This window comes from Marmota flaviventris, chromosome 12, assembly GCF_047511675.1.
Source record: "Marmota flaviventris isolate mMarFla1 chromosome 12, mMarFla1.hap1, whole genome shotgun sequence".
In the NCBI taxonomy this organism is placed as follows: domain Eukaryota; kingdom Metazoa; phylum Chordata; class Mammalia; order Rodentia; family Sciuridae; genus Marmota; species Marmota flaviventris.
This window is the reverse complement of record NC_092509.1, coordinates 54,084,926-54,108,652: the sequence shown is the minus strand read 5'-3', so window position 1 is coordinate 54,108,652 and position 23,727 is coordinate 54,084,926. Positions and strand designations below refer to the sequence as shown.

Below are 23,727 nucleotides of genomic sequence, written 5' to 3'. Positions count from 1 at the left end.
CCTAGAGTGTGGTGGTCCAAGTTTAAGAGTACAAGGACTATTGCTCTGAAACAACTGTAGAAGATAGGATGAAGACAATAAGGGTGAGACAATAATGGTATATATATATATATATATATATATATATATATATATATATATATATATATATATATAGACAATAAGGGTGAGAGTTACATGAAATATCAAGGGCCAGCCTTGCAGAGGAAATTGGTTACACAAAGGCAGCGCTGTCTGGCTGTGCTAATGTTCACAGCCCACCCATTTGGCATATGTCTGGCAACAAAGAGGCACTCTGGCATAGCAGCTTTGCCAAACCATTGTACAGACATTAACTGCCTCACAGTGGGGAGCAGTAACCTAGGACTGCCCCAGATTATACCTTAGTTTCTCCTTTTGCATGCAGTGAAATGCAATGTTCTCTAAAGTCAAATTCTAAGTGGTTTAGAATTTGAGGTTATTTAAATAAAGAAGCATTAAAAAAAAAAAAAAGCAGTGCTGTGCAAAAAAACAGAACATTAGGGGCAGATCCACTAATAGAGGTTCTATGTACATATTTACCCAGTACTGACAACTATATAAACCCTCAGATATAATAAGAGATCATACATCTTCATATGAAAGTTAGTTTACAGTTTGACTCTTCTCAAACCCTTCTGAACATCATACCAAAGGAAAAACAGTGAACCAGCCAGAGGCTACCACAAAATAGTCTCTCTCAAACCACTAAACAACAAAGGAGTCACCACAATATCCCATGTTAACCACCTATCTCAACCATTTGAGCTGAGGTTATCATAAGGTCAGTTATAATCTAAGGATCTGTTCCCCTGGTGCTCAAACTGGGAAGTCCACAATGTTTCTCCACTCCTGTTTAGATCACAAGGGCATTTCTTCTACACGTTTGAATTAATCTCAAAGATTATTGCTTGGATTAAAAAATTATCTAATATTATAATGAACATGAATATAGCATTGAACTTGCTGTAGTTTTTACATATGTTTGATAACTTTTTTAAGGTACTCAATCTGTCTTTTGGGTTAAACATTTAATCAGTAGAGCCTAGGACTCTAAAGAAAATGTGATAATAAAGGAAATAGAGAGGGGAAGCTGGCTACTTCCCTTATAGTGATCTTGTTTGTAAAGTAAAAGAATATACTCATAAAATATGGCTTATAGATGTGGTGTGGTGCTCCATCGTATCCCAAGCTGCCAGTGTATATTAAAATGTCTAAAATCTAATTTTTAATCCATGGATAAGTAGAGTCTACCTCGGAGGACTGTTGTAGGAGTAATTGAATTAACATATATAAAGTACTTAGAAAGAGTGCTTGACCCAAGGTAAACATTAGTATGTTAGATGTAGCAAACATGTATTTATTGGCAATATGATCCATCTCTAATATTTCTGCTCTACATATTGGGAAAGGTTGTATGCATGTGTACATAAACAGTTTGGTTATCTGTGAAGTTTCAGAATTTTTGAGAATCTCTGGGAGTTGATGTCATATTACCAAGAATGGTGACTCATTGAATTGAATGGCAAACAATGGTGGAGTTAATTTGACTCTACTTTAAAATTATTTTCTTCTTGAGAAGTACAAATTTGAGTACAAGGACTTTTTAAGGCAGTTGTTTATAGGATGCCTGTATCTGTGAGGAACATGAGTAGAGACTGGAGAACCTCATCTCATTTTGGTCCTACAATCTTACAGTACTGTACTTACTTCTTGAAGTCAGTGGAGATGGTAAAGTACTTAGAAGGGGACCAAGGAAGGATCTCTCATACACACTTCATCTCCTCTAATACCAACCGGTGTCACTGAAGTCTGGAAGGTTTTAAAAAGGTATTCTACCAGACTATTAATCCAATAGGAAAAAAAGGAAACTCTTCATGGGGAAAATATGTGGGAAAGCAAGAAAAACATAAATTAGTACAATTGCTTTTGGGCTCTGTCTTGCCTCAATGGAAAAAAATGGCCTAAATATTCCTATTCTTTTTTTTTTTTTTTTAAGCACTGTGTACAAAAGCAAATTGATTGTGCTATATTACTATTATGTTATTCTTGGATAGAGAACTTTCACTAAACTTCATTTTAGTCAATGATTTATCAATTTATAAAAATGTTATGCTTCCAGTTTGAAAGTGATAATGATGCTATCTTCCTAGTATGGAACTTAAAATACTAACTACTTAGGGCCTAGGCCTAATTTCATATAAAAGGCAGTATTAAATAATCTGAATAAGTAAAAAGTATGATTTATTTCCCCCAAAATACTAGAACCAGTGTTTATGTTATATACTAAGTAGGTTAAAGCAAGTGTTTGATCTTTGAAAAGGTACTTAGGGGACAGAACACTTTCAACAGAACTTGAGGACACATGAGAAGGCATTCTCTAATAACTTTCAATTATTGAGTTTAAAAACCTCAAATAAATTTTGAATAATGGCGATTGTGAGCTAATTACTTCACTGCTGTCTCATTTAAACTGTCCTTAAAGTTCACATTATTAATCTACCTTACGAGGTCTTTTTTGGTACCACTGGATTGAGTCCAAGATAATCTTACAGCAAAGGCTATTTAATAAATAGTAAATCATGTTAAAATGTTACCTAGGGTGCCTTAGCATGAGGCTAATCATAGATCAGTTAATAAAAAACTCACTAGTACCTTTTTGAGATGAAATCATAAACACATAGGGCTATGTCTATGAACCTGCTTTATACCACATGCAGATCCTTTTCTATCATTACTACTTCTAAGAAAATGTCCAATTTTTTCATTACCAAAGAATATTATTGAAAATAAGTGCATCACTTGCTAGGTCTTAGGTGAAAATTTGTTGTTTTTGTGGTCCTGGGGATTGAACCTAGGACACTGCAATGTGTAGGCAAGTACTCTATCACTGAGTAAGACCACCAGTTTTGGGGAAAAATCTTTATATATAACAAAAAACAGTCTCATTAATTTGTTATTTATATATCATTGATAACTTTCAGTACTAAAATGCCTTAATGTTTGAAAGTAATTGCTGTACTTCTGATTATAAATTATTTGCAGTAAATTTTTAGTTGATGTTATTTTAAGTTTTGCAAATGTTCTCTGATGTTTCTTTTTTTCCTTTTGAGACTACAAATGTATGTGTTGTGTATGTGTGTGTGTGTATATATATATATCTCAATATCATAATCCCTTATTTGCTGGGACTAACCCCATTTACACCTGTTTTAGAATAATTATTCAGCCTGCACCCTATTTTATTCTCAAGACCCAAGTCTGATGACAAATTTGAAGTCAGTCTTCTTAAGAATTGTACCTTAACTTTGAGTCTTTAAAAAAAAAATTTTTTTTTAATTTTTAAACTTTGACTCTTATAGTGCCAAAGATTTTGTCCTGAATTCATGAGGGGGAAGTACACAAAATGACACATTGTGTTTACATGATAGATAGGCTAAAATTAAGGAAGTGGGCTCCTGTATATTTTGGGTAGAGTTTCCTTCTCTTTAACCATTAGGCAAATTAATTTTTAAAAACCAATTATATTTGTCAAAGAATCTAATTTTTAGGACCTATAATAAACTAGACCCAGGATCATTGTAAACTGTTAAAGAACAGATTTTAAATGGTCTAATGAAGCCAGGTGCAGTTGTACGGACTGTGATCCAGTGATTCAGGAGGCAGGAGGACCACAAGTTGAGGCCAGCCCAGGCAACTTAGCAAGATCCTAAAATTAAAAACAAAAAGAAGTGGGGATGTAGCTCAGTGATAGAGAACCAATGGGTTCAAACTCCACTACTGCAAAAAATTAAAATTAAAAAAAAAATCTAGTTAACAGCAAATCAAGTGTCCCTTGAATATTTTTAAGACTAAATCTATTTGATGGAATTCACAATTTGACTCTACTAGTAATGAGAAATAGGTCGGGCAGGATATTGTCAACCAAGTTCTTGGAAACTCTTTCTCACTTTGGTTGTGTCTATGGTTGATGTAAAATCTTTTGATAAAATCTTGAAATTTCTTTAAAGGCCTAATTTGGATTAGGTGGAAAACTGCAGAAGGCTGGAGATAGCCTTATTTAAATTCTGTATTTTCCTTATTGCTTAATGCTTTGTATTATACTTAGTAGACCACTCAAATACTAATGATTTGAAATCAGCAAGAAGGACGTAATATTTTCCCCTTGTCGTCCTTTCTCTCTCTCTCTCTCTTTTTTTTTTTTTTGTGGTGCTAGAAATCCAACATAGGGTCATGTGCCTGCTATGGAGAGCACCCTGAGTCCCCTTGTCCTGTTCTTAAATGTGACCTATGGAAAAGAAAACTCCCTTTTTGACCCATTCAACATATATTTAATGAATACTTACTATGTACCAAGCACTATTAATACAAAGTGAAAATGACAAAATGTCCCTGTTCTCATGGAGCTCACCTTCTTGAGCGATATCTTTTAAACTGCAGGTCACAAAACTCATCAGTGAATCCTGAAATTATTTCAGTGGGCTGCACCAGCATTATTTTAAATGAAAGAAACATAATAGAACAGAACTTGAGGACAAACAAGAAGGCATTCTCTAAATATGTGGTTTTAATTATGAGTATATACAATGGGTGTGTGATATAAAATGTATTTCTTAGTTGATTCAGGATAAAATTGAGAAACAACAGTTCTAAAAGAGTCCTCTATACTGCATCTTAGTTTAAATCTCATTTTAAATGTCTACTTACCAGCAAAGTTATAAACAAAGCAACTTTGATTCAGCAAAATATACACATACCTCCTACATTGTATCAGAGAGAGAGTGGAGATACAAGGATCATTAAGTTAGTCTTTTTCCATAAGGATCTCATTAAGAATATAAATAATCACAATTTGGTAACAAAGTAGAAACATGTACACATACAGTAAACTGACAACTTATTTATGGGATGTCATTCTAAAAGGTAGTTCACTTTTTTTTTTTTTTTTTGGCAATATAAAATATATAAATTATGCTAGGGATATTTGGACAGCTTACTCAAGGTCACATAATGAGTGGTCACAATACAGCTCAGGATTCTTAGCTTTTTCTTACTGATTTTCTATAATACAGCTGTACTTTCTAATAGAAATCCTTAAATGACCCTAATTTTCTTTATATGATCTAGAAATATCCCGAACAACATTAGATGGAAGTTAATTCATCATCTTCCCTAAAATGCAAAATTATGGTGGCCCCTCATGTACCACAGAAATAAAAAGAAATTGCTATCACCTACTATTTGTCTAAATATCATATAACCTGCTCACTTTATCACTAATTTAATAATGTAGAAACTCTACTCCAGTAACTTAATTCCAAATTTAAAGGAGAAGGAAAATCTAGAAGATATGTTCCTTTTGGAAACTAGAACTTCAACTATACTTCAACTGCACAACTCTTTTTACTCTATTCAGTAAATTAGAATACAAAGATTATATTGAGACAGAATAAAGATGTTAAATACATTACCTGTTGTTCTTTTAACTTACTACTGAATAAAGAGCTAGAAATTATATCACAGTATACACGAACCAATCTCAGGATGCTTTTTGTTTTGTTTTTGTAAGATCCACAAATATTCAAAAGAATTATAAATCCCAATTTAACCCTAACTTTACATACATTATGGAGATTTCAGAGTTAATGTCAAACATAAAACAACCCTAATTTTACCACTTCATTTTGAGTAGCAGTATTCTCTGTTGTGTAACACTCCTTTAAAGGAGAAAATTCTAAACATCAAGTTACTAAGTGTTGCAACTGTTTAAAGCATATAAATGGAAGCTCCCTTATTTTATATAATCCTGTAAATAACACTAGCGATAACAAGAGCTAACACTTTCTAGTGCTTATCATGTGTCAATTATCATTCCATGTATTTTACTTAAATTAACTCACATGATCCTTACAATAACCCTATGAGTTAGAAACAATTGTTATTCCTATTTAACTTTCCCAAGGTCACACAGCTATAAAGCAGAAGGTAGGATAAAAATTTATGCATCCTGATTCCAGGTTATACCACTAAGAATTGTATTATACCACACCTCTTGTAAGAGATAACAGAGGGCAAATTTGATGAGTGAGAAGGTCATCTATAGCCTCTTGCTGTCCCTTCCTCAGTCCCGATTCCTTTTTAGTTTTCTTACTCCGAACCCATGCAGATGGTTAAGGGCTATCATCTGCTACCTGACAGGGTAAGAAGATTTATTACAACAGCAGAGACTAGTGGTGATGTGCTTGGGAGGCTAAGGTAAGAGGACTACTTGAGCTCAGGAGTTTAAGACCAGCTGGAGGATCATGGAGAGACCTAATTTCAAAAAAAAAAAAAAAAGTAAACATGTAAACACTATAGTAGAGAGGGGCAGGCCTCCAGCGGTGAGGAGCCAGCCAGAAAGGGGGGGGGGGAGGGGATAAGCCACTGATGATCCCCATCAGCAGACTTCTACAGCAGCCTCCCAGAGGCAGCAAGGGACTAACAGAAAGACACAGTAGGGGAAGGAATTGTTTCAGGATGACAAGTTCTAGGGGAACGTCAAGCAAGTGCAACAAACATTTTTAAAGCAATTACTATGCTTCTAGGAAGAAAAAGAACAGTTAAGTATCTGCCTCAAGGTCAGAGTGAGAAACTTAAAAATCTGTTACTACATTATTGTTTGGTGTCCACAGATAAAGAACAACAGGTTAGGAAAGATGGAATTGAAACAATACAGGTCTTTCTCTTTTTTGTTAGTCTTTTTAAAATAAAGACTAACATTCAACTTTTTTTCAACATTTTTGAAGAAGTTGATTTAAAAAGACAAACCTCCATGTAAGCATGGTACAATATGGGGATAGTAAGTAAAGGTAATGCTAAAGTATACCACTAATTCTGTTTAAAGGGATGAGGACTGGAAAATACTACAGTATATTCACTTGCCAATGGGATGATATACTAGAAAAGAAAAACTGATAAGGCAGATAGAGTGCTAACAATTCTGAGAAATGCTTGCATAGATATGCAAGATATGGAATCTATGATACCTTCCTGGAAGGTTTCACCCACATGGAACACAATTCATTCCATATCATAGGAGGAAATAAAACAGTGGTGGTGAAAGCATAAGAAAATTCTCATTTATCTTTTTTTTTCCCTTCTTCAAAGAAATAAACTTTGAGGTCATCTCTGAAAGTAAGCTAGGTATAAGAAATGAGAAGAGGGTATGAAAAATATTGTAGTTGCCTTGGAGAGTGGGAATGTCAATTGACCACAGGAATAAAGAAGCATTGCCAGATAGCATTTAGTGCCCTCTTAGGATTTGTGGTCACAATTTTAAAGTGAGATCAGTTAGGATTGCTTGTATGTTTTTCTCTAGCTGCATCCAGCTGCTGAGGTGTAGAATGGACAGTTGCTTTTAACTAGAGTTGCTAGATAAGTATATGATAGAAGGACTGATTATAATGGTAGACCATAGAATCTAACCCAGATAAACAGGGGAATAAGGGTGTCACTATTTTAAGGAACTGGCTCACATGACTATGGGGACTGGCAAGTCTCCAATCTGTAGGGAAGAGTTGATACTGCAACTTATCTGAAGGCAGAATTCCTTCTTGGGGGATCTCAGTCTTTTCTATTAAGACCTTCAACTGATTGGATGAGACCCGTATAATGGAAGATTATTTGCTTTACTCAAAGTCTACTTACTTAAATGTTAATCATATACAAAAAAATACCTCCACAGCAACATCAGACATGGGTAACATGCCCTAGACAAGTTGACACTTACATCAACTATAGCAGAAATATTCATAGAAAAGGTTTAGGATATGTAGGACTTATCTGTTTTTGCTCTGTCTATCCATGAGTTCCAAAGAGTGCTGCAGAAATTATTTCAAAGGATGTGAGGGTAGGACAAATAGAGGCACTCTCCCTTTTTCTTTTTTTGAGGTGCTGGGTATTGAACCCAGGGCTTCATGCACATCAGGTAAGCACTCCACCACTGAGCTACGTCCCTATCCCCTCATAATACTTTCTTGAGAGATGGGATGATATGAGGAAGGAGAAATATAATATAGTGGTTAAGAGTACAGTTTTAGTGTCAAGAGCAGGTTTTTCAGCTAAGCCTCAGTTTCATCATCTTAAAAAGGAATAAAAATATTAGGGAATATCCTAGTACAATGGCTGGCAAACAGAGAACATTAAAAAATGTTAACTCTTATTACAGGACAACTCAATATGATAATTCTATCAATTCATTCCCTCAAATTATTCCTAACTGCAGTATTATTACACTTATTATTACACTTTTTCTCCCCACAAACTGCTTCTAAATTCAATTTGAAAAAGTGAATATGAGAAAAATAAAGACAATTCTGAAAGGAAGTAAGAGAAACTGACATAAGCAGATACCAAAACACTGTAGAAATTACTGCAATTAAACATCTAATAATAGTGCAGGAAGAGGCAACTAAATTAACAAAGAGTACAGAAAGTCTTGAAAGAGATCTATATATCCACAGTAATTAATATAGGAGAAATGTAGTTGTGCCTCAATATAGGGAGGTGTGGATTATTCAATATACTGTTGGGATAATTGGTGTTCTACTTGGAAACAAATTATTTCTGTAATTTTATATAAGAGATAATCTTCCTATGGATGACAAGAAGCTAAAAGCTCATAAAAGGCCAAGAGTTTTGATCATATATATTTTAAAACTTCTGTAATGCAGAGGATACTTGTGGTTTGTACACCAAAAGCTCATGTGTTCGAGGCTGGACCCCAATGCAGCAATATTCAGAGGTGGGGCTTTAGGGAAGAGAGCTAATCATGAGGGCTCTGACTGCATTAGCGCATTAACACACTGATAGCTGAACGGACTACTGGAGGTGGTGGAAATGGTGGAAACTGCAAGCACGAAGAGCATGGTTGAAGGAAATAGGTCACTGTAGGTGTGAACTTGGGGACAATATCTTGTCCCTGGCTCCTCCCATGTATGCTCAATGTGCTTGCTTCTTCTCCTTCTCAGTCTGTGTGTGCTTCCTGGCTGCCATGAGCTGATAGCTTTTCTTACCTGCTCCCTTCCACTATGATGTTTTTCCCTTGCAGCCAGTCGATCATGGACTGAAACCTCTAAAACTGTGAATCAAAATTAATCAATCTTCCTTTAAGTTATTTTTCTCAGGTTTTTGTCACAGCAACAAAAAGCAGACTAACACACTATAAATATAATTGTCTAATCTAATAGGGGATTTAAATTTATTATTGTTATTTTATAATTTAAATGCTTGGTCCTACTTGTCTTCATTTTTCTCTGTCATATGAAAATGTTTTCTATGCTCTTTCTTGGTCTGATTTTATCACAACAACACTTATATTTTAGTGAAAAAAAATTTACACATATACTCAAATACAATTTTCTAATACCAACAAGAATCACTTGTTGACTAACCTTTGCCTCTGCAGGGTTGCTCACTGCTTTTATTTTCTCACTCACTCAAGGTTTGGTCAATATAATCAGAGACTTTGAGGCTGTGATACCATGAAAAAGAAATCTAAAATTGGATTGGTTTTAATCCCTTTGTAATAACTTTTTTTTTTTTGCCATTGTGTATTTATAAACTTTTTTGTTTTATTCTAGAAATTTGAAAATTAAATCAGGTCTTAATTACTTTTCCTAACTTAAAAAAAAATTCTGCCTAGTGCTTAATCCTTTTCGTCCTCTACTCAGAGTTCTAAGAAACTTTTAAAATCCTGTTTCTCTTTGGTTCTGAATAGCTGTTCACAGACTACCACTAGTTTTAAATTGAGCAATTTTTTTGTTCGTTTTGTTTGTGGAATCTACTAAATCTAATTTATGATTGTTTCCCTCTTTGGTACTGCTTGCCCTTTTTTCAATGATCCTCATGAATCTACTTGGGAATACAAGTCAGAAATTCCTCTAAAATGTTTTATTTCTTGTGTACATTTATACTTACAAGGCACCATGTGACCTGACTGAGTACCTCTGAGCTCACTTTCCCCTGACAGAATGCTCTTTTCCTAGGTACCCACATGATGCACTCTTTTGTCTTTCTTTCCTGTTGGTCAGGTCTTTCTGCCTCTATTTGGAACTGCAGGATAAATTACAACTATATTAGCCTTACCTACACTGTCTCTCTCTCTCTTTTTCCTGCCCAGTTTCCTCATCAGCACTTATTGCTTCTTAATATACCATGTCTTTTACTTATTTATTAGCTTTATTTTATTAACAGGTGGCTTAGATAGGGGAGCTTGCATTAAACTTGTTTAACTCTTTGCATGTATTTTCTGGATTAAAATTTCAAAACAAAAATCCCATTTTCATCAACGGGGAGGAAAAGGAATAAGATATAAAAATGCCAATGCCTCTCAAATTAATTATTGGTTTAGCCCAAGTTCTAAATCTACAGACTTTTCAAAATCTACAGACTTCTGAGCATACATCCAAATAGATACTTGTGTACCCATATTCATAGCAGAATTATTAACCATATCCAAAAGGCAGAAGGAAGTAACATCAATGGATGAATGGATAAACAAAATGTGGTACATACATATAATGAAATACTATTTGACCTTAAAAAAGAACAAAATTCTGACACATGCTATATATTCTGACACTGATAGATCTGAGGACATTATGCTAAGTAAAATAAGCCAGTCACAAAAGGGCAAATGCTGCATGATTCCACTTATATGAGGTACCTAGTTAAATTTATAGAGAGCCAAAGTAAAATGGTAGGTATCAGGGGCTAAGAGAAAGGGGGGAATGGGGAGTTGAAATTATTTTCATGTATTCCATTTGTTCGTTTCTTTTTATTGTTATTCTGCTTTTCTTTTAGTTTAAAATTATTTTGGAGGCCTTCCCTTTACATCCCATTTACCAATTGGCTGGAGACACTTGAACAATAATGTTCTTATGAATTTAAATAATCTTTGACAGTCAGCAAATGGAAAATATAATGTTGAGTCTTAAGAAAACCTATTAAAGAGTTAACCTAAACAAAAGGCTCTTCTTTAGTATTTTAGAGGTACTGAATTTTCAAGTTTTAAAAGTTCTATTTTGTTAATTTTATTCATCATCATAAACATGACATACACTATACCACTGATGCTTTAGTTACTAATAGGCTTGGACCCTATTAACATCTGAGTAGTTGCCAATCATAAAAGTTTTCATACTTTTTCAATACTTTGCATTTTCTATTTTAATTTACTAGTTAATATTTATCCTCTACCAAGTCAAGTAACTGCTAAAAGGGAACACTAAAATTTTTGGTTTTATAATATACCTTTCATATCTGGAATGGTAGAAAGACTGACTCCCAAGTACATCCATATCTGTGAATATGTCACATTACATGGCAAAATGACTTTGCAAATATAATTAATTTTAAAAAAGAGGTAAATTAAAATGAAGTATTGGGGTGTGTCCCATTATTACCATAAGTCCTTAAAAGCAGAGTACTTTCTCTGGCTGCAGGTAGAAGAGATATGGCAGAAGTCACAGATACTTGAAGTGTGAGGACTCAATATGCCATTGCTGGTTTGAAGACAGAGCCACTTCATCAGCTGAGAGAGACTCCCAGCTGACAGCCATCAAGGAATGGAACCCAAGACTTAAAACTAAAAGCAACTGACTTCTATTAACGTTTTGAAGAAGCTTAGAAGCAGAAAAGATCTAACACCTTGATTTTGGTCTGTGAAGTCTGAAACAGAAAAACCAATCTAGCCTACCTGAACTTCTTATAGAAGAAGTGTGAGCTAAACAAATTTGTGTTGTCTTAAATCTCTTAAGTTCCTGTCAATTTAACTGTAGCAGAAGAAAAAAAAAAATGGAGACTGAAAGCCTTTTCTCATATACTAAACTACAAAAAAGAAAGAATAAAAGAAAAATGATAATGCCATGAATACGAGAGGAAGGCAGAGCAGGCAGATTTCTTATTGTCCTTTTTGCTTAACTAGACTAATTGGTAACTGTTTCTATGGCAAGTGATGGGAAATGGCACTGGTCCAAGAAACATACTTGCTACAAGAAAATTAAGACTAGTTCCTAGGAACTAATCTATGCTAAAATTCAAGAACTAACAATATATTTTTTAGAAAGGTTACCTTTTAAGTAGGATCTAACTTCAAAATATAAACAGATTAAAAACATTTCCTTTTCCTCAGTCCACCCCTCACCCTTTGGTGGTACGGGGTACTGAAGCCAGGGGTGCTCTACCATGGAGCTCCATACCCAGATCTTTTTATTTTGAGACAGGGTCTTGCTAAGTTGTCCAGGCTAGCCTCACATTTGTGATCCTCCTGCCTCAGCCTCCAGAGTTGCTGCGATTAGAGGTTATGTGCCACTTCCATTGTTGTTTTTTAATCCACCAAAATGTTTTGTCAAATATTTTTCTTCCTCATTCTTTCATTTGGTCCTCCATTCCCATAATCAAAGCTAAAGTCTAGCAGTATACTAAGAAAAGATACAAGGGTTAAAAAAAAAACCCACCTAAAACCATTCAACATAATCCTTGAAACTCTAGCCAGAGCAATTAGACAACAAAAGAAATTAAAGGGATACGAACAGGAAAAGAAGAACTCAAACTATCATTATTACCAAAGATCTAGGCATTAGACCAGAGACCCTGTGCCTGATAGAGGAAAAAGTAGGCCCAATTCTTCATCACATAGGATTAGGCCCCAACTTCCTTAACAAGACATGATTCTAAGAGAATCAAAAAATTCTACCAGAAAACTTCTAGAATAAATGAATTCAGCAAAGTAGAAGGATATAAAATCAATACCCATAAATTAAATGCATTTCTATACATCAATGATAAATCCTCTGAAAGAGAAATTAGGAAAACTACCCCATTCACATTAGTCTCAATAAATAATTAATTAATTAATTAATTAATAAAACACTTGGGAATCAATTTAACAAAAGAGGTGAAAGACCTCTACAATGAAAACTACAGAACATTTAAAAAAAGAAATTGAAGACCTTAGAAGATGTAAACATCTCTCATGCTCCTGGATAGGCAAAATTAATATTGCCAAAATGGCCATACTATCCAAAGCGCTACACAGATTCACTGTGATTCCAATTAAAATCCCAAAGTCATTCCTCATAAAAATAGAAAAAGCAATCACGAAATTCACCTGGAAAAATAAGAGACCCAGAATTGCCAAAACAATCCTTAGCAAGAAAAGTAAAGCAGGCGACATATCACAATATCAGACCTTAAACTATAATACAAAGCTACAGTAACAAAAACAGCATGATATTGGCACCAAAATAGGCATGTAGACCAATGGTACAGAATAGAAGACACAGAGACAAAGGCACCAAAAACATACATTGGAGAAAAGATAGCCTCTTCAACAAATGGTACTGGGAAAACTGGAAAGCCCTATGCAGCAAAATGAAACTAAACCCCTATAGCTCACCATACACAAAACTCAACTCAAAGTGGATCAAAGACCTAGGCATTAGACCAGAGACCCTGTGCCTAACAGAGAAAAAAGTAGGACTAAATCTTCATCATGTTAGTTTAGGCCCCCAACTCCCTTAACAAGACACCTAAATCGTAAGAAATAAAATCAAGAATCAATAAATGTGATGGCTTCAAACTAAAAAGGTTCTCAGCAAAAGAAACAATGAAGTGAATAGAGAGCCTAAATTTTGGGAGCAAATTTTTGCCACATGCACATCAGATAGAGCACTAATCTCCAGGATATATAAAGAACTCAAAAAACTTAACACCAAAAAACAAACAACCCAATCAATAAAGGGCTAAGGAGTTGAACAGATACTTCTCAGAAGAAGATATACAATCTATCAACAAATATATGAAAAAATGTTCAATATCTCTAGTAATAAGAGAAATGCAAATCAAAACTACTCTAACATTTCATCTCATACCAGTCAGAATGACAGTTATCAAGAATACAAACAACAATAAGAATTGGCAAGGATGTGGGGGAAAAGGCATACTCACATATTGCTGGTAGGACTGCAAATTGGAAAGCAGTATGGAGATTCCTCAGAAAACTTGGAATGGAACCACCATTTGACCTAGATATCCCACTCCTTGGTCTATATCCAAATGAGTTAAAAACAGCATACTATAGTAATGCAGCCATATCAATTTATAGCAGCTCAATTCACAATAGCTAAACTGTGGAACCAATCTAGATGCCCTTCAATAGATGAATGAATAAATAAACTGTGATATAGGTACACAATGAAATATTATTCAACATGGAAAGAGAATAAAATTTTGGCATTTACAGGTAAATGGATAGAGTTGGAAAATATTATGCTAAGCTAAGTAAGCCAATCCCAAAAAACCAAAGGCCAAATATTTTCTCTGACAAGTAGATGCTGATCCATGATGGGGGGATTGGGCAAAGGGGATGAAAGGGAAGGAAGGGGGCATGGGGGCATGGTGGAATGAGATGGACATCATTATTCGAGGTATATGTGTGACTGCACACATGATGCAACGCTTCATAGTGTACAACCAGGGAAATGAAAAGTTGTGCTACAATTGTGTACAATGAATCAAAATACATACTGCTGTCATATATACCTAATTAAATTAATCAATTTAAAAAACACAAACCAAATCAAAACACCCCACAAATAAGTATTTGGCATAAAGAGGAGGATCATGTGATTTTTTTCATGCCATTTAAGTATTAGCAATTCTGATAAAAAATGGCTAATTAAATTTCCATTTATTTGGCAAATATTTATAGAACATCTTCTAAGGACAAGCATTATTCCAGATACTGGTGGTGATCATGATGTTATCAAGGAATTTATAGTATAATAGGATGCTCAGGATTATAATACATGCAGCAATTGAGACGTGCAGAAAGGACAATTAGGGCACAGAAATACACCCAAGTCTGATCAATGTAGCCATAGCCAGAAGGAGCAGGAGGTACAGCTCATCAATGCTGGACCAAGACATTTCCAGACAAGAGTATTAGCAGTGTCAAGACACCAAGGTGTGAAGTGGCATAAGATATCCTTTTTGGATAACTAAAAACTTTCATTGTGAGAGCAATGAAATATATATACACACACACACACACACATAGGGGGAGAAGATGGGCCTTTAATTGTCAGGTAGGGGCCCAACATAAAAAAGCATTAAATTTTATTTTATAGGTGAATTTTAAGCAGAGGAATAGCACAATCATTTGTGTTTCAGAAAGGCTGCTTTGGTAACAGAATGGAAGATAAATTAAAAAAAAAAAAAAAAAAAGCAATACCAGAGATTGAAACTAGTCAGAAGGCCATCATTATACAAAGAGCAATAACAAGGGCCTGAACTTGATAAGCAACAGTGAAACTTGAATAACCAATTTAAAGAATATTCATAAAGTAAAATATGTGACAGACATCCTTACTGTCATTTCCAACAGTCTTCCTTCCTTCCTTCCTTGCAACTTACCATACAGGCCAGAAAAGCCAGATATTCACTCGCTTGAGAAGTTACATGTGACTAAACTTTGGACAATTTCTTGGGGAAGGATGATTCTGACAAAGGCTTTTCCTTTCTGTTAAAGGAGAGTGGTACATGTAGAGAAAGGCCCCACCTTTCTATCTTCCTTTACATTGTGTGCTGTTGAATGAAGATACCATGTTCAGTGTTACAGTAATAATTTTACAACAATGAGGGGACAAACCAAGGACAAGGACCAATAAGTATAGTTATCCATGAGTAGGAGTATGGAAAATCTTGGCTCTTAATGACATAACTGAACTACTGAAATAACCCTGCGGCAATTTATCTCTGGGTTTAAGCACACTTCTGGTTTAAGCCACTGATTGTAAAATTTTGTTACTTTACACAAGTGATCAGAAGAATAATATTTTGTTAAGTAGGTGATATTTTAATATCATTCAGAACTTTCTTCTCTTAAAAAATATTGGCTTAAGTATACTCTCTAGCCTTTCCCAGTTTCCACAATTGCAATGATTTCCTGATCACAGATTACCCACTATATGCCAAGAAATCAACCAAACTAAAAGAGCCCAGGCCTGCTGACTGTGAAGTGTTGGTAATAAAGAGAAATTTAGATTTACTCCCAAGTTTCTGATTTGGGAAACTGAGTAAACCAAAGTGCTAGTTATCGAGATAAAATTACAACAAAAGTGGAAGTGTTTTGGGGGGTGGCCTGAGGTGAGAAGCAAGAGTATGAGGTATGGAAAGGAGGGAAGAAGATTGTTCCTGACCATATAGATTTGGAGATATTGTGAAATCACTTAGGTAATGAGAATATTTACATGTATAAATCTGGAACTTGCTCCAAAGTCTGAGTTTAGTTATGGATATATGAGAAATCAGACCTATCATGTCTACATAACCTCACACTCTCTTGGAGCAGCCTAATGGAGACATGCAGGCTGAAATAATGGAGTCCAGGTAAAAATGTCCTTACCTGAAAAGTCCTAGAGAGTGTTTTCTTTTCTATTCTTTTAAGATTCTGAAGATGTATAGGTACTATTTAAAAACAGGAGGAAACTTGTTAATAGAATGAATTTACAAACATTACCAAACACCTGCGTATTTTTAAGAAATTCACTTGTTGCCAGGATAATATGAAATGCATAAAATCCTAATCTATGAGAAATGAAGACTTTAAGTTAAAGCAACTATACCTGAGATTTGTCCCAGTAATTGAAACTAATCTGAATCACTTGCTTTGCTATGTATGCTACTAAATTGGGAATAGGTGAATAACCTCATTCCCAAGACTCAGAAAATAACTCCAGGATGTATTTTATTAATGGTAGATTATTCCAAAGTACACAGAAATATAATCACTGAGAACAGAACAAGTAATAATTTAGTAGCACTAGGCATGATTAAGTAATCTTTTGAGGATTATACTATTCCTCCATGAGAAGGAAGTTAATACAGGTGACCCCAACACAACCATTTACATGTGGAGGCTATAGAAGAAAAGGTCTGACCCACAGACGTCCTCTCTAGTGAACAGGAAAAATATAGCTGAAGCAGGTTCCAATCTGACAAAAAGGCATGAGGCTACATAGCAACAGGTCCTTATAAACTATGATTATATCTGCAAACCAATGGTTAACTTTTCATGTTAAGTTTAGAACAGATGGTTGATGCACAATGAGGAATAGAAATTATATCCAAAGATGTAAGTAATTTGCCCTTGACATCAAACAAAACTATATCAAAAACTAAAACAGATTTGAGGAAAGTGAATATAACAGACAGAAATTTGTACCTCAATCCATTGGTCTTCATTCTAAAACAGAACTGATCCAGGAAAACCTTAAAATGGTTTTTCCTGGCTCACAGAGCTCCCTCAGCCCTTCACTCAAGTCCACCATCTAATGAAGTTCTTGGGTAACTTTCAGTTTGTCTTCTTTCATGCATCCCAAACTGACTCTAGTTATACTGGATCAAATAATATTTCCCAAATTCAGCCTGTGCTTTCCTTTTCTTATCATTTTGTTCATTCTGATTGTTCTCTGCCCCTGGAGATCCTACCAACCCTTCAGCAAGTTTCACTCCACCTATCTATCAGTATCCTCTGATCCTATAACCATCCTTTGCTCTTATCAAAATCCGTGTGTCTTAAATTGTTATTATTATTGTGGCACCCTTATGATATTCAAAACTCCTTAAAGAAGAATGAATAACTAATTCATCCCGTGGCTTCTTCAGGGTCAAAATTAAATAAGTAATGGTAAGTTGCTGAATTAGTGAAATAAAAAACTCAATAGACCAAAATTCCTGAGAGGAACATACAAGGGCAGGTTTTCTTAAAATCAAATAATTCAACTATCATTCTGATTCATACTAAGTGTCTCTTCCAATTGATAGAAAAAGCAATATATATAAAAAAATCACCAGAATTATTCAGTAGAGAAAATAATGCATCAAGATTATAGTCTAGAAATTCTAGATCCTATTTTTAGTTATCTGGCCAACTCACCCTTTTCTCTGCCTGCTTCCTGTTTATCTACCTACTTTACAAAAGTGATGGAGGAATAAAGTTTTGTAAATTAAGTTGATATTTTAACATTGTTCGGAACACTTTTCCCCTAAAAAATATTGACTTGGATATACTCTTTAGCCTTTCCCAGTTTACCACAATTAGCTATTGTTTTCCTGATTCACAGAATACCCTAAAATATATGCTAAGGAAAGTATAATCAAGCTCTACGTTCACAGAATTTAGGCTCTGAAACAGTGGTCTCTGACCACTGAATGAACTGTTTACAAAAAAATAAGACATATCTCAAGATATATTCTCAAGAGTAGAATATATACTAAAGGGTCAAGTTGCTATAGTATTTATGAATAAAAAAGGAACCAAATTCAGATGGGAAGCACTAAAATAAAGAAGAGTAATATAAAGTTTTAATAAAGAAAGGTATCCAGCATAACACAAGACGTTTAAATCTAAAAACATTTCTTAAGGAACAACAGGCTACAGACCTTACAAAGTGCCATGCTTTTAGGATCTTTTGATTATTCTTTAATTTTCTTATCACGCTTCACTTTTCTTAGTATGTTAACCCACTACTTTTCACCTCCAGGGTTAAAGAGGTAAACCTTATGCCCCGCTGACATACTTCCCAGATGTGGCATGCAGAATCCCTTTCTATATTACATTCGAAACACAAGAACATGAGAGAATAAAAAGTTTAGATCTGTAAATAAGAATCAAGACTCGACGGCAGAGTTTCTGCTTTTCTGGATCTTTAAGCCAACAAAAATAAATTTTTCATCTGTCAGTCCACTTACAAGAAATTTTATACGGTGCTGGCGGAGGTAATTCTTTACAAACAAAAACTAAGTAACCAAAGGCAAGCCAACAAACCCAAGCATGCATCCAACTGGAAAGATAATTGTCTACCGGATGCTTTTTCTGGAGGTACTTCAATAGCAATGATCAGGCGAACCAGTCCTTGCATTCAAGTCTGTACGCTCACAGTACTTCAAACTTGGATAACCTAATAAACAAGTTCTTCCCTTCCCTCTCCTGTGGTCACGTCATCCACCTGTTGCATCACCTGGAAAGTGGTCTTCAGAATCTAGGAAAGGAGCCCCACTATGATCTCAATTCAGCCGGGCTATTTTCTTGATAAATTTTAGCCTTATTAATTTTAATAAGGTTGCCTTGGAGGCAAGGATGTGTTGGTTCACCCCTGGGGAGAAGCTACCAGGGATATCGACAGCTGCGACTTTCTGGACTTAGAGGGGCTCGGGAGTTTTTGAAGACTTGAGAGCATTTAGAATGTACGGTTCCGCAGAAGCAGAGGAGCGGGATGCGCTGGCGGATCAAGACCGCGGGACTGGGGCATCCCGCGGGCCAGGAGGTGGCACAAAGGTCGGAAACACGACGGAAGCTTTGCGGAAAGGACACTGCTCAAACGCCCAGGGGTCGGGCCCAGGGCCAGGGAAGCTGAGGAGAAGCGAGCGGTTTAAGCCTCCCGTGCCTGGGCAGAAGCCCTCAGCTGACCGGGCAGCACTAACAGGAGCGTCGACTAATGCAAGGATTAGAAAATATTACTACTCTCCCCTCCCCCCCCCCCACCTGAGAACTAAGCTGGAGGCGGGGATGCCAGAGAGGAAGCACCCGGGGCCAGGGTCCGAACCCGACCCGCGAGAGGACGCCAGGCTGGGCCGGGGCCGCCAGGGGCCGCACTCACCATGTCGTACACGTTGAGCACCACTAACTGGTTAGCCCCCATCCTCCCCGCGGCCGCCGCCTCGTCCTCGAGCCGCTCAGTCTCCGCGGGGCGGAGGCCGCTCCCACCCCCGCGGGAGCTTCAGGGGGCCTGCGCCGGGCACTAAACGTACAGCCCGGCCCGCCGCAGCCAGGGCTGAAGCATCGGGCAGCCGGGCCGCTCCCGGGCGCCGCCGACTCTTGTGCGAGGACCGGGCCGGGCCGGTGGCGGCCCGCTCGGGCTCAGGCACCTCCCCTCGGCGACAGACACGTGGGGAAAGGCGGGGCTTGAGAGAGGGGCGGGCGCCAGGCTCCCCGGAGGCGGGGCCGGCCCGGCGCCGGGGCTGAGCCCGCCTGCGCTCTAGTTCTTGGTCGCTGCACCTTGGGACCTAAAATGGCGGCAAGCCTCGGAGCCTCTCCACCCTGGAGGCGCGAAGTCCCAGAGAGACTACAATTCCCAGCATGCAGAGCGGGATGCCCCCTTCGCTACTGAAAGCACGGAGGCGGAGTCTTTACAGTCTCGACTACAACTCCCAGCGTGCTTCTGGGTCCCGAGCCTCTGCAGATCTCCCTGGGAAACTACAGATCCCAGCACGCACTGCTTTGGATCTGCTTTCGGATCTTTTTTTCTGTTCGTCCTTGACGAGCGGTGAACTCTGCTGCCTTAAAGCTCTCAAGCGCTACCTCTGCCCCTGTTAACGTCGCATTGAGTCTGATGAAGTCAACGGAATGTGACAAAAGACTAAAGTGATGATCCTAAAATTTCCAAATCCCTCCGAACACCTCCCCCCCGCCCAGGGCAGGAGTGAAGAAATAGAGGAGGCAATTTGCTGGTGTAGGGTGGGGTGTGACACATATCCAGTTAATTCTCAGGGTGGAATTTACGTTTTGTGAGACTACTCTGCCCAATGGGAATAGTACTGCACTCGTAGATTAGCAGAATCCTAGGAAACAGAAGGCGCTTGTACATTCATTCAGCAAATGTTTGTTGTGTGCCTGACATATGTCACACAGTGTTGTAAGGCTCTGAGGAATGCAGTGATTAAACAGGAGGGGGTGGGAGCTCAAGCAAAATATCAGTGCTTTGTAGAAAACTAAAATGATAGAGAATGATCTTAGACTGGCTGCACGGGGGAAGGACTTTGTAGTGAGTTCTCAGATGAAATCTTAATGACAAAGTCAGCCTCGCACATATTCAGAGGAAAAAGTATATCAGTCAAGGGAAACAGAAATACAAAAACCTAAGGTATTAAAGTATTTTTTGTATTCAAGGAAACAAGAGACCTTTGTGACCCAAAGCTAATGGGCAAGAAAGCTACGGTATGAAATAAATTGGATGGGTAGTCAGAAACCAGATCCTGAAAGGGTTTTTAAATTCATGATAGGGTTTGATTTAAAGTGAAGATTTAGGAGAGATTGGATAAGGGGGTGAGAGGAGTGTATTTTTAAGATTACTTGGGTTGCCGTGTTTTAGAGGCAAAGAGGAGATCAGTGTGGTAGATTGTAAAAATAACCAATGTCCCAAATTACAAGACTTTTGGTGTCTCCCCTGTTTCTGGGCTGGCATATGACATGCTTTGGTCCATTAATTAATATGCTGCAACAGAGACTTGAAAAGCACTTTTGAATTGGGGCTTGCCTTTTAGCTGACCACCACCTCATGATGCAGGTTACATAGTCATTACCCACCAGCTGACATCAAACCAGTGAAATATGTAAGGCTATCTGAGTCCATCCTGCTTTAGCTGAGCCCATGCAACCATATGAAACACCCACAATGCCCCAAAGAATGTGGGAAATCTTTTAAATTGCAATGTTTGGGAAGTGGTTATGTGGGAAAAGCTAATTGGTTCAACCAATTAATAAGCTATTCCAGAAGTGCACACAAAAGGTGGCTTAGATGTTGCTAATAGTGGAAGAGACTGAGAAAATTAGAATTCAAATATTTTGAGGTACAGTCTATGGAACTTGCTAATGAGTTGGGTGCTGAGTTGGGAAGAGAGGCTTTGAGAACTTTTAGATGTTTGCCTTGAGCATCTGGGTGGATGGGAATGCCATTTATAATATGTGGAAACATGGTTGGGGGGTAGTTATGGTTTGGTCATATTAATTTAGAGATGTCTTTTAGATATCCATGTCAAAGATGCATTTGCATAAACAAAGTATTGTCATGGCCATTATAAATAGACTTAAGACTGGATATATGTAAGTAGAAAGAAATAAGACTCCAAGGACAAAGCTCTAGGACCCTTTACCATTTAGAGGCCAAGTAAAGGTGGAAGAGGAGCCATGGGGACAGGAGGGAAATCGGAAAGAACATAGTAATGAAGTAGTCACAAGATTGGGACTCAGCAATATAGAGATAAATAGCCTGGTGAGCAGAATCATGGAGGACTGGGATTTAATGAAATGATTTGAGAAGCAAATTAATGGAGACAACTCTAAAACTTGGGGCAATATCTAGATAGGGCAGTGTAGTTGAAAGAGGGTATTTTAAAGATGGAAGGTACTCGGAGCACATTTATATGTAAAGAGAAAGAAATGATTATTTAGGAAGAAGGAGATTTTCAAGGGCAACAAAGGGGGAGGGATCTAGGGAGCTAGTGGGAGGAGCTGGCCTTTGGTAGGAGGGATGCTTCATCCATAGTGACAACATAGAAGGCGCATGCAGGTGCATAGTGATGGAATAGAAGGATGAAGAAAGGCAGGCTAGGAATATTGGATGTGGGAAATGGAGATGTTATTTTCTGGCTTGCTTTGATTTTCTCAATGAATTTCGAGGCAAGATTATCATAGAGATGAGAAAAGGGGCATAAGGAATTGGAAGAGGTATTGATTCATTGTTCATTGTTCAGTCACTGAACAAGTATAAAATTATGTGTCAACCATTGTGTGTCACTATTTCATCCATGATAAAATAGAAATTTTACTATCCTCAGGAAGCTTATAATCCAATGGAAGATAATGTATTATGAATATATATTGTCCACTCATAAATTTATAATTTAAGTTGAAAGAGATGAGCAGTAATACAGCATAATAGGAAGACTTATTTGAGTTGTCAGAAGACTGATTATAAAAGGAAAATAAAAAGTTGGATATTGGAGAGCTAAAAAGACAAAAAGGGATCACTAAGGTATCGAGCCAGAAGGAGCTGTCACTCCTAAGCCTGAAAGAACAAAGGAAAGAGGTTAGAATTTAAACATTTTTGCATCTGGAATTCAAAGTTCTGAAGAGGAGAACTGCTGGTATTTCTCAAGAGGCATAATGATGCTGGTCCTGAAAAAATTTTAAAACATCAAGCTAGAAACTAACCACTGCAACTGATCAACTGCTACTGCTATAATGAAGAAGCCTGGCTGAATTCATGCTGACAGGGTAGAAAACAGGAAGTCCCTCAAAATTGCCAGCTACCTGAGGAGAAAGCAGAGCTGGAAAACTCAGGAGAGAATGATGTTCTTTGTCTTAGATGTCTTTAGTTATGGTGTGACTTTCTTTTTTTTTTTTTTTGGTACTAGGGATTAAACCCAGGGATGCTTAAACACAGTTACAAGCTATTTATTTGGTAACTGATAAGGTGTCCAAGCCATGATAAAGGAAAATAAAATTTAAAGCTTTGTTTTTATTGTGTACCAAATTACCTCTAAACACAGCATTTTAAAACGAACACTAATTCTTTCATGGTTGCTGGGGTCCAGGAATCCAGAACAGTTTAGGTGAGTATTTTTCAACTAACTTGAGTCTCTGGTGGAGTTGTATGTAGTCCATCATATTGGTGCAGCTATGATCATTTCATGACTTGACTGGGGCCTGAGGATCAGCTTCCAGGATTACCCATATCATTATAGGCAGGAAGCTTTAGTATCACTACATGGGCCTCTTGGTAGGGCTGCTCACGCCATGGTAGCTGTTGCTTTCAGAGCAATTGATGCAAAAAAGTAGAGGCATGACCAAGAAGGAAACCACAGTGTCTTACAGTCTTATAAGTG

General features: G+C 37.0%; 1 protein-coding gene across 2 annotated transcripts in view; it reads right to left on the bottom strand.

The window, feature by feature from the left end:
• Positions 1-19,989, bottom strand: part of Desi2 (desumoylating isopeptidase 2) — a 50,566-nt gene extending 30,577 nt beyond the window's left edge. For both annotated transcript variants that reach the window (XM_027928625.3, XM_071599995.1), the window contains exon 1: positions 19,722-19,989. In XM_027928625.3, the coding sequence (XP_027784426.1) occupies positions 19,722-19,763 (42 nt within the window). In that variant the 5' untranslated portion in view covers positions 19,764-19,989. The remainder of the gene's footprint in view (positions 1-19,721) is intronic.
• Between the last annotated feature and the right edge of the window lie 3,738 nt (positions 19,990-23,727).